Source organism: Mustelus asterias, chromosome 6 (genome assembly GCF_964213995.1).
Source record: "Mustelus asterias chromosome 6, sMusAst1.hap1.1, whole genome shotgun sequence".
Lineage (NCBI taxonomy): Eukaryota > Metazoa > Chordata > Chondrichthyes > Carcharhiniformes > Triakidae > Mustelus > Mustelus asterias.
Window position 1 is genome coordinate 56116293 of NC_135806.1, and position 13090 is coordinate 56129382.

A 13090-nucleotide genomic window follows, 5' to 3' on the forward strand; every position below is an offset into this window, starting at 1 on the left:
TCTCTCATCAAAGCCAACAGACTTGCATTAATAGCACTACATCAAAGGCAGCTAACCCTTCAATAACCTCTTTAAGCTGCCAATCGAACTGTGAACTTACAGCTCCTGTCCTCCCTCCCCCACTCCCCCATCCACAGCTGGGAGAATTATAGGGTGGTGGAAATCAACCAACCATTTACAATGATTGTGATAATGTCAACAACCAACCTGTGTAGCTCTCACTGACACAAGTAAGCTGTTTGGTAAATTTCTGAAGGGCTGTGCTTTTAAACAACTCTACAGCTTGAGTTTTTCAACTCTTATTGACACAGGCAGGCTGTTTATTTTAAATTTTTATATGCTTGTGGATTTAAATCGCTTGACAGTTCAACAGACCTTACCATCCATTCATAAGCATTTAGATCCTCTTCATAAATTTATGTCTCCCACACTGCGGGATAAAGCCCTTACTACAGTCCAAATGCCTTTGGTTATCGTATCATTTCCATCATGTATCTGTAAGTTAACTGATGTACTGTTCTGTAAAGCTCTTTCATTCATCCATTTTTTTTACAAGTGGAGTAAAATCATATTCTAAAGATAAAAAAATTATATTACAGCTGGTAACGTGAGGGTATGGTGTGTCACAGTTCCTACATGGAACTGCAGTCGCTTTGAGAAAATCCAACTCTGTCCTTCAAGCTTACCAGTATCTGGGTACCCAAAATAAGATGTCCTCAGCTATCACAGAGCACTAGGATTGGCACAGGAATCTTTTACTCCTAGTCAACTTTGTGCCTTTTCTAAAATAAAAAAAAGATTAATTGCAAGATCAACTTTCTGGGAACCATTAGCATGGCTTAAAACCGCAACTTGTGGTCGTGGTTTAAAATTGCAGCCAAGCCCACTTGAAACTCTACGCGAAGTGGCAGTGTTCATTACATAGAAACACTGGTTTGATCAAGCAGTAATTTAGACGTCTTGAATACTCTAGAGGACGCCTTGCAAAAAGAGCCACTCAAAAAGTTACATTTTCTGTTCGCTGCAGGGGTCCTAACTGGCTAGAAAGTTGGGACAACCCCATCTTGGCCCTTGGTGGGATGGACACTTAGCTGCATTTTATTAAGATCAGGCAACTAAATAATCCCTTTAAATAACAGCCGCATGTCCCAGGAGCTGCTGGCCGGTTGGAGGGCCAGCAGTTTCAGCAGCCCCAACAGGACAATTAGTGGTGTTGAAACCTCAGATCCCCAATTGCCACAAGACATCTAAGGCACTTACTTAGCACGCCCTGTGCTCTTGTCCTGATTAACATACAACTTCAGCTCGGAGAAATATTTAAATGCTTTCTCTTAGTGGAGTCTAATGGGCAAATTGCCCATTAACTCAGCACCAGTCATTAGGCATGACCGTGTATTGCTCAAAAGTCAACTTAGGCCAGATCTTGCTTTTTTCCCTTTTATCTTGCGCTTCAATAATTTCTTTATTTTCATTATTGCCAACAAAACGTTCCTTTATCTGTAGGTGAGCATAAAAATCTTTATTGGGTTTGCAATTTAACATAATGTCCTCATTGGTGTCATTTTGTCATTGTACTTTATTTCAACCATTTGCTATGTTTTTTTATTGATTGGAGATTATAGTCAACCAGCAAAGACCTGTCAGCCCTCCCATTTAGCACATGGGTTTAGATGGTTAAAGACAACTTCGTAAATTGCACATTTCCTGCAGTAACCTTTAGTCCAGCTAGGATTACTATTCACATTGAAAACCTGCCCCTTCCGCATTTCTAAGATACAGATGCCATCTTCTAATCAGTGTTACTGTCTAGTTACTTATATAATAATAGAATCCCTACAGTGCAGAAGGAGGCCATTCAGCCCAGCAAGTCTCTACTGCCTCTCCACTTGAGCATCCCACCCAGGATCTATCCCTGTAACCCACGTATTTACCCCACTAATCTCCCTAATCTACACATTTTAGGACACTGAGGGGCAATTTAGCATGGCCAATCCACCGAATCTGCACATCTTTGGACTGTGGGAGGAAACTGGAGCACCCAGAGGAAACCCACGCAAACACGGGGAGAATGTGCAAACTCCACGCAGTCACCCAAGGTCAGAATTGAACCCAGGTCCCTGGTGCTGTGAGGCAACAGTGCTATCCACTGTGCCACCGTTTCGGTCCTCTAGCGGGCCAATTATAGGGATCAGAACTATCATTCCAGTTCTGTGCTAGTGCATATTTATGCATGTTACACAGTAATTGGATAGTCAGCAACAAAGCAGAAATCCAAACAATAGTGAATTAGCATCTTAATAAAAGAAAAGCTTCCTCAAGAGAACTTCTCAAATGCCTTTGAGCAGAACAACCTTAACAGGTCTCCAAATGTTCCTTAAATCTTGCAATAAAAATGTAATCACGGCATGAAAACAATACTGTGCCTGTTAGTTAATTTTAAAGTAACTTCTGTTTATACCTTGGTGCAATAAATGTAGAAATATAAACTGGTACCAAAGGTTGATTTTATGACATTTCTAAAGTTTTAAGACTGTTGGTATTATGATCGCAAAAGAGAAAGGTAGTTATCTGATTTTTGAATTGCTGAAATTAGCACAGGCCCAAATAAAATAATATTTCATTTCAATGTCCATATCCCTTAGTGCAACAGAGGATTTAGTTTTCTTTAAGAAAGTATAAGAAAAACACAACAGCATATTTTGTGGTTGACAGAACCACTCTTTCTCCTGATTAAGGCTTTATTTTGTTACAGCACTGGTAAGTAACTGGAGATCTTAAAAAAAAATCTGCATTCTTTCTTCTTGTAAGCAAACTCTAAAAATGAATTAACTTTTAATTACATTAATTTTGCATTCTTATTTTTGTTTTTGAAGTGTTGAATTCCGACATGGGAAATATATTGTGTGCAAAGCATATCTCTTCTTTCTACTCCTTTGCTAATTACTGTGATATTTGCTATACTAGAAAAATGGAGCAATTTCCCACTTTGTGCACTCAGTATTTGCATCAAGCCTGTCAAATTTCCTTTACAATTTGGTAGATGAAGTGTCAAGTCACAAAAAAATTGCTCTAATTGTACCAATTTCATCTCAATGTGATTTTTGGAATCTTTCTATGTGCAAAATGTTTGTTTTGTCGGCATAAGTAAAGTCATTAGGCTTCATTGTACATGTAGCAATTGGAGACGTTTTTTAAGTGATGTTATCAGGTGCTGTACAAATATACAATACAAGTATTTAACCTGAGAAGAGTGCATTGCTGTAGCAGATGAATTTCATTTTCCCACATCAATCATCTTTAATGATTATCAACAGAGGGACTCAAATCCTACTCCCCTATACTGGCAGTTCAAGTGCACTGGAATTGGCAAACGCGGGTCAGATTCAGTCCATCTGATCTGTGATCAAAAGGCTATGCTTGACAAAAAGTTATCCTGCTACCTGCTGGACATTAGCAGTCTCCTATCTCATCAGAAAATGCACAATTTTAAACTTTGCTATCTGCAGGAAATGCTGGTGTCTTGAATGATGAAGCTGCACCAGAACATTTCTGCTCCTGGCCAGAAAATACTGCTGCCTTTGTGCCCAATGCAATTCCCTTGGAATGCATGAATTGCAGTCAAATCAGGGCAGAGCAGACAACCTGGGGAAGTGCCTTCTCGACATCAGACATACACAATGCACCAAAAAAAATGTACAAATAACAACAATAAACCAGGAGCAGAATTTCAGCAGCATAGTGCTATATTGGGGCAAGTCCCATGATGAACCAGTTCCCAACAGGAACTGAGTGACAACAAGAGATTAGAGTGATCAGGAAAGTCTTGAGAAGTTACAGCTAGAAATCATAGAAACCCGACAGTACAGAAAGAGGCCATTCGGCCCATCGAGTCTGCACCGACCACAATCCCACCCAGGCCCTACCCCCATTTCCCTACATATTTTACCTGCTAATCCCTCTAATCTACGCATCCCAGGACACTAAGGGGCAATTTTAGCATGGCCAATCAACCTAACCTGCACATCTTTGGACTGTGGGAGGAAACCGGAGCACCCGGAGGAAACCCACGCAGACACGAGGAGAATGTGCAAACTCCACACAGACAGTGACCCGAGCCGGGATTCGAACCCAGGTCCCTGGAGCTGTGAAGCAGCAGTGCTAACCACTGTGCTACCGTGCCGCTCTTCAATTTCATCCTCTCTCAAATTCATGGAAGGTCCTGCCTTTGATCACCTGACTGCAATATGACCGTTTCATAGAATCACTACAGTGCAGAAGGAGACCATTTGGCTCATCAAGTCTGCACCGACCACAATCCAACCCCAGGCCCCATTCCCGTACCCCATGTATTTACCCTGCTAATCACCCTGACACTCGGGGCCAATTTAGCATAGCCAATCAACTTAACCCGCACATCTTTGGAGTGTAGGAAGAAAACGGAGCATCCAGAGGAAACCCACACCGACACGGGGAGAATGTGCAAATTCCACAGTCACCCGAGGCCAAAATTGAACCCAGGTCCCTGGCACTGTGAGGCAGCAGTGCTAACCACTGTGTCACCGTGCTGCCCATAATGCTTATTATTCTTCCAACACTATATGAAGGGTCTATTCGGTAGGATATAATATTCATTACATCAGATAGATTTGCAGTGTGCTAGCCCAGTGACCTACAGGATAAGCCATTACCAAGTTTAAAGCTAAATAGTCCAAAATGGAAGATCCAATTTTGATTTTGCTCTGTTGTCGAGTTACCCAATCTCAGATGAGGGCACAGGGGCAGCGGGACATTTGCCTCAGCATCCAGCGCCGATGAAAAGAAAAATTAGCCAGGGTCCTGATGCCCAATCAGTATCCAGACTCTTGCTGAAAAGAATCCTTGTATGAGTAAAAATTAAATACTGCAAGTGCTGGAAATCTGAAACAAAAGCAGAAAATGCTGGGAAAGCTCAGCAGGTCTGGCAGTATCGGTGAAAGAGAAACAGAGTTAATACTTTGAGTCTAACTGGCCAGTTCTGAAGAAGAATGATATTGGACTCAAAACATTAACCCTGGGTGGAATTCTCCCAAGACCCACTGGCGGATTCGATGATGGCCATTGTGGTGGTGGGAGGGGGAGCGGGGTGGTGAGAGTGAATATGGCGAGGGTCCAAGAAATCGGCTTCGCGCTGGCGTGAATTTACCGCAGGATCTTCCACTGCTGAGATCAGGAAACCTGCTGGAGGCCAGTGTGAACCTAATGGGATGCAGATCAGTGGCGGATTCTTTGCGGTGCTGGCGGCAAAAAACGCTGGTGTGAAACATACCTGGAACAACGTGGCGTGCAGATGTCGGGAATCATCTGAACAATGCTTGGCGCTGTTTCCAGAGTTCAGGATGGAGCCACCCCGCCACAATTCTGAATCCTGGAACACCACAGCAGTGAGTCGGGAGTGCATATGCAGATAGACCTTCCAGATGGTGCCCTGGCAAGCGTTCATCTTCCAGCCTTTCCTGGAGATTCAGGCGACCTACCTTGTTCCTTCAATGGTGGATCAGTATTGTTGGGCACCTTTTCAATATGGCACCCGGAGAGGATGGCGAACTATACACCATCAGACCCACCCTCGCCACAGGATTTAGTCCCAAAGTGTGAGAATTCTGCCTTTAATTTCTTTCCCCACAGATGCTGATGGACCTGCTGAGTTTTTCCAGCATTTTCTATCCTTGTATGAGTTGGAAAAGGGCAGGATTGAAATTAGCTGTCATTATCCATAGAATCATACCAGCAAAAATCAACATACATGTAGGAAGTGAGGGAAGAAACTTAATTACATATAATATCACCTGTACCACATAGCAGAGGTGTTGGATGTTTGCGAGATATGTCAGCCTTTTGATATCTTTGTTTGTAATGTACATATGGAACAGGTCTGAACTGAATTTGCCTTTGTAATTTGGCACTGGTCAGTCCCTTCAATCTTATTTTAAGACAACCTAATTCACATCAGATTCAACCTTACATTTCTGTTTCCTGAAATATCTGTGTGACCCTCCTCCTGCTGAGATCATGAGCTAGATTTCCACAAGACTGTAGGGTTGGGACTTGGTTCAAGCGGGAATTAAAAATCAAGGTCCCAAAGCTGAGGCAGAATCTTGTTGAGGGGTCAGGGGTCTCGCCTGCCAGCTGGAGAGCTGGCGAGGGACCTGCGCTGTCTCTTTTTGGGAAGGCCTACCAAACCAAGTGCCTATCAGAGAGTCGAGCCAGCTGCCAGTCTTACCCTGGGGTCAAAATCGTGCCTACACAGAGCCCCTAGTCAACCAGAGGCCACAACGCCACTGGAGAGGTGCCGGAGTCCCAGGGTCTCAGAGTGACCAGGCCACAGGTAGCGGGGTGGGGGGTTCGCAGGATCGTGAGGAGAGGGGTACAGGAGGTGTCAGCAGCAGGGTTGAGTTGTGGTTCTCAGCAGGGGCACCCTCTTCCCTAGGTCAAATCATCAAGCATGATGTTAGATGCCGCACGCGCCACATGGCAACAGGCCCAACTGCAGCTCGGCTAATACCAGCAGCAGTGGTTAAGTGTCCATTAATTGACCATTTAAAGGCTTCAGTTGGCAGTGGGGTGGAAAGGTTGACCATGGGCCTTCCTGCTCAGTACTTAATTCAGGCGGATGCAGGAAGGTGCAGGGTTGCGGTATGCCACTATCTGGCCTAAGTGAATGCCCTTCCTCCCTCCAAGCTCACCACCTGTGAGAACACAAGATTTAGCCAAAGTCTCAGGGGTTAGGGGTCTCGCCTGCCAGCTGGAGAGCTGGCGAGGGACCCGTGCTGTCTCTTTTTGGGAAGGCCCACCAAACCACACGCCAAGGACAGCTCAGAATTTTGATGGTGGGAGGGAGTTTCCAATGAGTTCCCCTTAAGTCATTAAATAGCTCACTAAAGGGTCTTTTAGCTCACGATTAGAATTTTCAAACACCTTCCCCATGCGCGCAACAGTCTTGTGCCATTTATATTTGGTAATAACATAGTGAGACCCATGCAGTTTGAACGTGAGATCCAGAGCTAGAGTTCATCTTAGTGTCAGGTTCCCAACTCCGCTTTGAAAATTCAGCTCCATTTTCCTCTCTGGGCTATTATTTTTGCGTGTTTGTACATATTTCAGATGGGGTGGTATGAACACCAGATTTGATTCACATTGTCATTGCTTTCACTGAAGAAATTACTGTACAATATTGATATTGTACTCATTAACATGTTCGTGGAAACTTTTGCAACTATTTTAATAAAAGTGATAACCCATTTATTTAAAATACGAATTGTGAAAAGTGAACCTCGTTATTTGAAATAGGTTACCACCCTTGTTTATATAATATCAGCACTGCATGAGATTTTGGAATATATTTGCATTTTTCTGGGGAATACAACCAGTATATTGAAAATGATCCAATATCTAAATTGGGAGAAAATAGCGACTTAGCTTTTCCATTATGGGTTCGCTTAGATGGGCATTTTGGTTGGCATTGACCCAGTTTGGGCAAAAGGGCCTGTCTACGTGCTGTAGAATCTTTGATTATGTTCACTTTTAATTTTTTAAGAACATTCCAGAAAGTACCTTTATAGGTAAAAGATATACAGGGCATATCTGGGAATTCAATGGAAACCAGCACATCTGTCAAGTTGAATGATCAGGAAAGATTTCTACAACTAAAATTTGATTGTAAGATATAAACTGGACTAATGTATGATGTGCTTCATTTTGTTTGATTTCCTGTTCAGAGAAGCCCTGTGCACTGTTCTGTTCTCCTCTGGGGAAAGATCAACCTATGCTGATCTCAGAGAAAGTACTTGATGGAACGCCATGTGGTCCACAGGAAGCAGACATTTGTGCTAATGGCACATGCCAGGTATGTAAAACTGTTAAGCCAAAGTTACATTAAATGATGCAAATGGTCGATTGTTACCCTTCCTCCAAACTTCCATGTGATCATTTAATACGTGCATATAAAATGAGGGAGCTACAGTTTATTCATTTTAATGTATTACCGATTAAGAGAATTGAAAGTGGCAGATGTTTACTGCTGAGACAAACAATTACACGTCCTTCTGAGTCACAAAGTGGATTAAAAATCCAATTTCAGTAAAAGGTGGGAGAGAATCCAACAAAACTTAAACTGGTTGTAGAATAGAATAGAACTGTACAGCACAGAATAGACCCTTTGGCCCATGATGTTGTGCCGAGCTTTATCTGAAACCAAGCTATCCCACTCCCTATCATTTACTTAGGCCTTCCATTTTCTAAGCTGGTGAATGTATAACTGAAATCAAAAGAAAAAGTAACATTTTATTCATGGATCATCCATTGTGCTTTTGCTGAGCACTCTCTTAAAAAGCCCCAAAACTATGAGAGAGCCACTTTTTTATTTTTCTCCTTTATCTTGGGTTTTGATGCTTTCAAATACAATGAAGTTTTTACAAGAATATTTAAGAACCAATTTTGGAATGAATGCCAATGGAATAAAGAATTTGGGTTTGACCATTTTGAAGTTTGAGTGGATAGTTTTCCAGGTGCTCACATCTGCTTGAATTAGATATTTAATCTGAGGAACAATCCAAGAAGTCACAGAAATCATAACCAACTTCAAAGTCGAGCAGATCTAAGCCTAGATTGCCTTGGGCTGACTCCTGGCAGACTCAAACTGATTCTGAGACTTTTGGTCCCATTCTTGGCACCGGCTGTCAGTGCAGGATAAGAGTGCGGATAGCGAACACAGGGAGTAAGCTTAACAAGAGTTATGGTTTTGCAACTAAATGGAGTGTTTACTTTGCTTGATTGAAATCTTTATGTGATTATAATAAGTCATTTTTTCTGTGGTCTCTTGCGAATGTCTGGATGTTTATTTGGACAAGATTAAGAGGTGTGAAGTGGTCAGAAGTTTCTGTTACTGATATTATAATTGCCCTGCTAGTTTGACACTAATAGGATTGTAGGAACAGCAGTTTTTTTCAAAGAAAATTTCAGAAAAGTTGTTTCATTTTTCTCAGCATTTCAACACTTGTTATTGTTGTTACATGTCTCATTTGTTCTGTGCATAGTGAATAATGGGAACGGAGGTCATGGAAGGGACATGGTGCTATGGAGACAGCATGAAAGCTATTACTGGTGCATGGTGGCACAGTGGTTAGCACGGCGGCACGGTGGCACTGCTGATTCACAGCACCGGAGACCTGGGTTCGAATCCTGGCTTAGGTCATTGTCGGTGTGGCGTTTGCACGTTCTCCCCGTGTCTACGCGGGTTTTCTCCGGGTGCTCCGGTTTCACCCCCTCAAGCCAAAAAATGTGCTGGTCAGGTGGATTGGCCATGCTAAATTCTCCCTCAGTGTGGCGACTAGGGGATTTTCACAGTAACATCATTGCAGTGTTAATGTAAGCCTATTTGTGACTAATAAATAAACTTTACTTTTAAAGATGGGCATGGGGAGTGGCTATGAAGGGTGAGGGCCATAGGCCCTAATCACTTTTAATACAACTGGGATGAAGTCACAAGTTGGGACTTCTAACCAGCCTCCCTGGGCACTTGCCCACTTGCCACCTAAAGTATGCTTCTGAGATTGGCAGGCCCAAATGTATCCCATCCCTGCCCCTGGAAGTGAAGATTGAGCATAGCAGAGCCCTTTAAACCAAGGCAAGGAATTTCCCAAATTGAGTACCACCTCGGTTGTGAAAATCCAGTCCTGAGTCTCATTATTACTGGCCCTCCCTACTGGAAGCTCAGGTTTGTGATGTAAAGACAAGCACAGATCTCACTGGTATCTAAAGAAAAACAATAATAACTTCTGAAAGTACTGCATCAGAAAGGAAACCTCAGTCTGTACAAGGTCAGGATTTATAGGGATCATTTTCCAACTTAATACTTTCAGCCGGGGACTCACCCATCAGAGTGCAAATGTGAAATAGAGGGCCATACTACACATGGTTTTTAGATCAATGGGTTAAACAGCCACAAAGCACGTGTAGCATGCTTTGGCATGCTGGAATGTTCCCAGTGAGTAAAACACCTCGCTGGGAACACAAGAACATGCGGCACGGTAGCACAGTGGTTAGCACTGCTGCTTCACAGCTCCAGGGTCCCGGGTTCAATTCCCGGCTCGGGTCACTGTCTGTGTGGAGTTTGCACATTCTCCTCGTGTCTACGTGGGTTTCCTCCGGGTGCTCCGGTTTCCTCCCACAGTCCAAAGATGTGCGGATTAGGTTGATTGGCCAGGTTAAAAATTGCCCCTTAGAGTCCTGGGATGCGTAGGTTAGAGGGATTAGCGGGTAAAATATGTGGGGGTAGGGCCTGGGTGGGATTGTGGTCGGTGCAGACTCGATGGGCCGAATGGCCTCCTTCTGCACTGTAGGGTTTCTATGATTTCTATGATTCTATGGTGTCAATAAGTAGGGTATAGCCCTACTGGGAAGGATGAATTATCAACCTCCAACTTCAGTTGGAGAAATACTGGGCTGCTTTCTCTGAGTCAATATATTCTCCTGCCTTGCACCATGAACCCCAACATAGGGTTAGAAACATAGGAAAAGGCCATTCCACCCCTCAAACTTACTCAGCCAGGCTATTGGCTAACACAAGGAAGAGAGAGCATGCTCCCTGATTGAAACTTAACAAAAGGTAACCAGCGATAAAAGCATCCCCCTGCACTATTTGTGCAGATCAACAAAGTCCACCAATAGATAAATTGCTCATCGCCCTCATTGTCTCGTGCTAACCAAATGTACAACATTATCACTAAGTTCAGTACCCATCATACCAATGTACCATCCGCGAGCATCACAAAAATGTGTGAAGGCTTACAGCAACTATGCAAAGCCTTGTAAAAGTATCTAAAGAAAAACATAGAACATAGAACATAGAACATTACAGCGCAGAACAGGCCCTTCGGCCCACGATGTTGCACCGACCAGTTAAAAAAAAAACTGTGACCCTCCAACCTAAACCAATTTCTTTTCGTCCATGAACCTATCTACGGATCTCTTAAACGCCCCCAAACTAGGCGCATTTACAACTGATGCTGGCAGGGCATTCCAATCCCTCACCACCCTCTGGGTAAAGAACCTACCCCTGACATCGGTTCTATAACTACCCCCCCTCAATTTAAAGCCATGCCCCCTCGTGCTGGATTTCTCCATCAGAGGAAAAAGGCTATCACTATCCACCCTATCTAAACCTCTAATCATCTTATATGTTTCAATAAGATCCCCTCTTAGCCGCCGCCTTTCCAGCGAAAACAATCCCAAATCCCTCAGCCTCTCCTCATAGGATCTCCCCTCCATACCAGGCAACATCCTGGTAAACCTCCTCTGCACCCTCTCCAAAGCCTCCACATCCTTCCTGTAATGTGGGGACCAGAACTGCACACAGTACTCCAAGTGCGGCCGCACCAGAGTTGTGTACAGTTGCAACATAACGCTACGACTCCTAAATTCAATCCCCCTACCAATAAACGCCAAGACACCATATGCCTTCTTAACAACCTTATCTACTTGATTCCCAACTTTCAGGGATCTATGCACACATACACCTAGATCCCTCTGCTCCTCCACACTATTCAAAGTCCTCCCGTTAGCCCTATACTCAACACATCTGTTATTCCTACCAAAGTGAATTACCTCACACTTCTCCGCATTAAACTCCATCCGCCACCTCTCGGCCCAACTTTGCAACCTGTCTAAGTCTTCCTGCAAACTACGACACCCTTCCTCACTGTCTACCACACCACCGACTTTGGTGTCATCAGCAAATTTGCTAATCCACCCAACTATACCCTCATCCAGATCATTAATAAATATTACAAACAGCAGTGGCCCCAAAACAGATCCCTGAGGTACACCACTTGTAACCGCACTCCATGATGAATATTTACTATCAACCACCACCCTCTGTTTCCTATCCGCTAGCCAATTCCTGATCCAATTTCCTAGATCACCCCCAATCCCATACATCTGCATTTTCTGCAGAAGCCTACCATGGTGAACCTTATCAAACGCCTTACTAAAATCCATATATACCACGTCCACTGCCTTGCCCCCATCCACCTCCTTGGTCACTTTCTCAAAAAACTCAATAAGGTTAGTAAGGCACGACCTACCTGCCACAAAACCATGCTGACTATCACCTATCAATTAATTACTCTCCAAATAACTATAAATCCTATCCCTTATAATTTTTTCCAACATCTTGCCGACAACAGAAGTGAGACTCACCGGTCTATAATTCCCGGGGAAGTCTCTGTTCCCCTTCTTAAACAATGGGACAACATTCGCTAACCTCCAATCTTCTGGTACTATACCAGAGGCCAACGACGACCTGAAGATCAGAGCCAGAGGCTCTGCAATCACTTCTCTTGCCTCCCAGAGAATCCTTGGATAAATCCCATCCGGACCAGGGGATTTATCTATTTTCAGACCCTCCAGAATATCCTGCACATCCTCCTTATCAACTGTAATACTGTCTATTCTACTCCCCTGCAACCCAGTGTCCTCCTCAGCTATATTCATGTCCCCTTGCGTGAACAATAATAACTTCTGAAAGTACTGCATCAGAAAGGAAACCTCAGTCTGTACAAGGTCAGGATTTATAGGGATCATTTTCCAACTTAATACTTCCAGCCGGGGACTCACCCATCAGAGTGCAAATGTGAAATAGAGGGCCATACTACACATGGTTTTTAGATCAATGGGTTAAACAGCCACAAAGCACGTGTAGCATGCTTTGGCATGCTGGAATGTTCCCAGTGAGTAAAACACCTCGCTGGGAACACAAGATCAGAAAATCACCCATTCTATGTGTCAAGCCAGTTCAACTTTAACTGGGAAACATGCAAAACTATGTGCCAATCTGGGATTTTACATCAAATACAAGTCAAATTGAATAATTCATCCTTCACCTGCACTTTCAAAGCCTAAAGTCAAACCAGAAGGCGCAAAGTCGAAAGCAAATTGGCCACAGCACACTTACTGATTGGACAAACGAGTTTCTCTTTAACAAGGATAATAAATCACAGATTGGATTTAAATCTGGTTAAAATCTTTTGGTACAATGGATTGTCAAGTGTTTAAA

The 13090-nt window shown here is 43.4% G+C and overlaps 1 protein-coding gene across 1 annotated transcript in view; it reads left to right on the top strand.

The window, feature by feature from the left end:
- LOC144495299 (A disintegrin and metalloproteinase with thrombospondin motifs 19-like) overlaps positions 1 to 13090 on the top strand; it is a 461034-nt gene that overhangs the window by 280329 nt on the left and 167615 nt on the right. The window contains exon 14 of the mRNA XM_078215388.1: positions 7755 to 7882. Within this exon, the coding sequence (XP_078071514.1) occupies positions 7755 to 7882 (128 nt within the window). The remainder of the gene's footprint in view (positions 1 to 7754; positions 7883 to 13090) is intronic.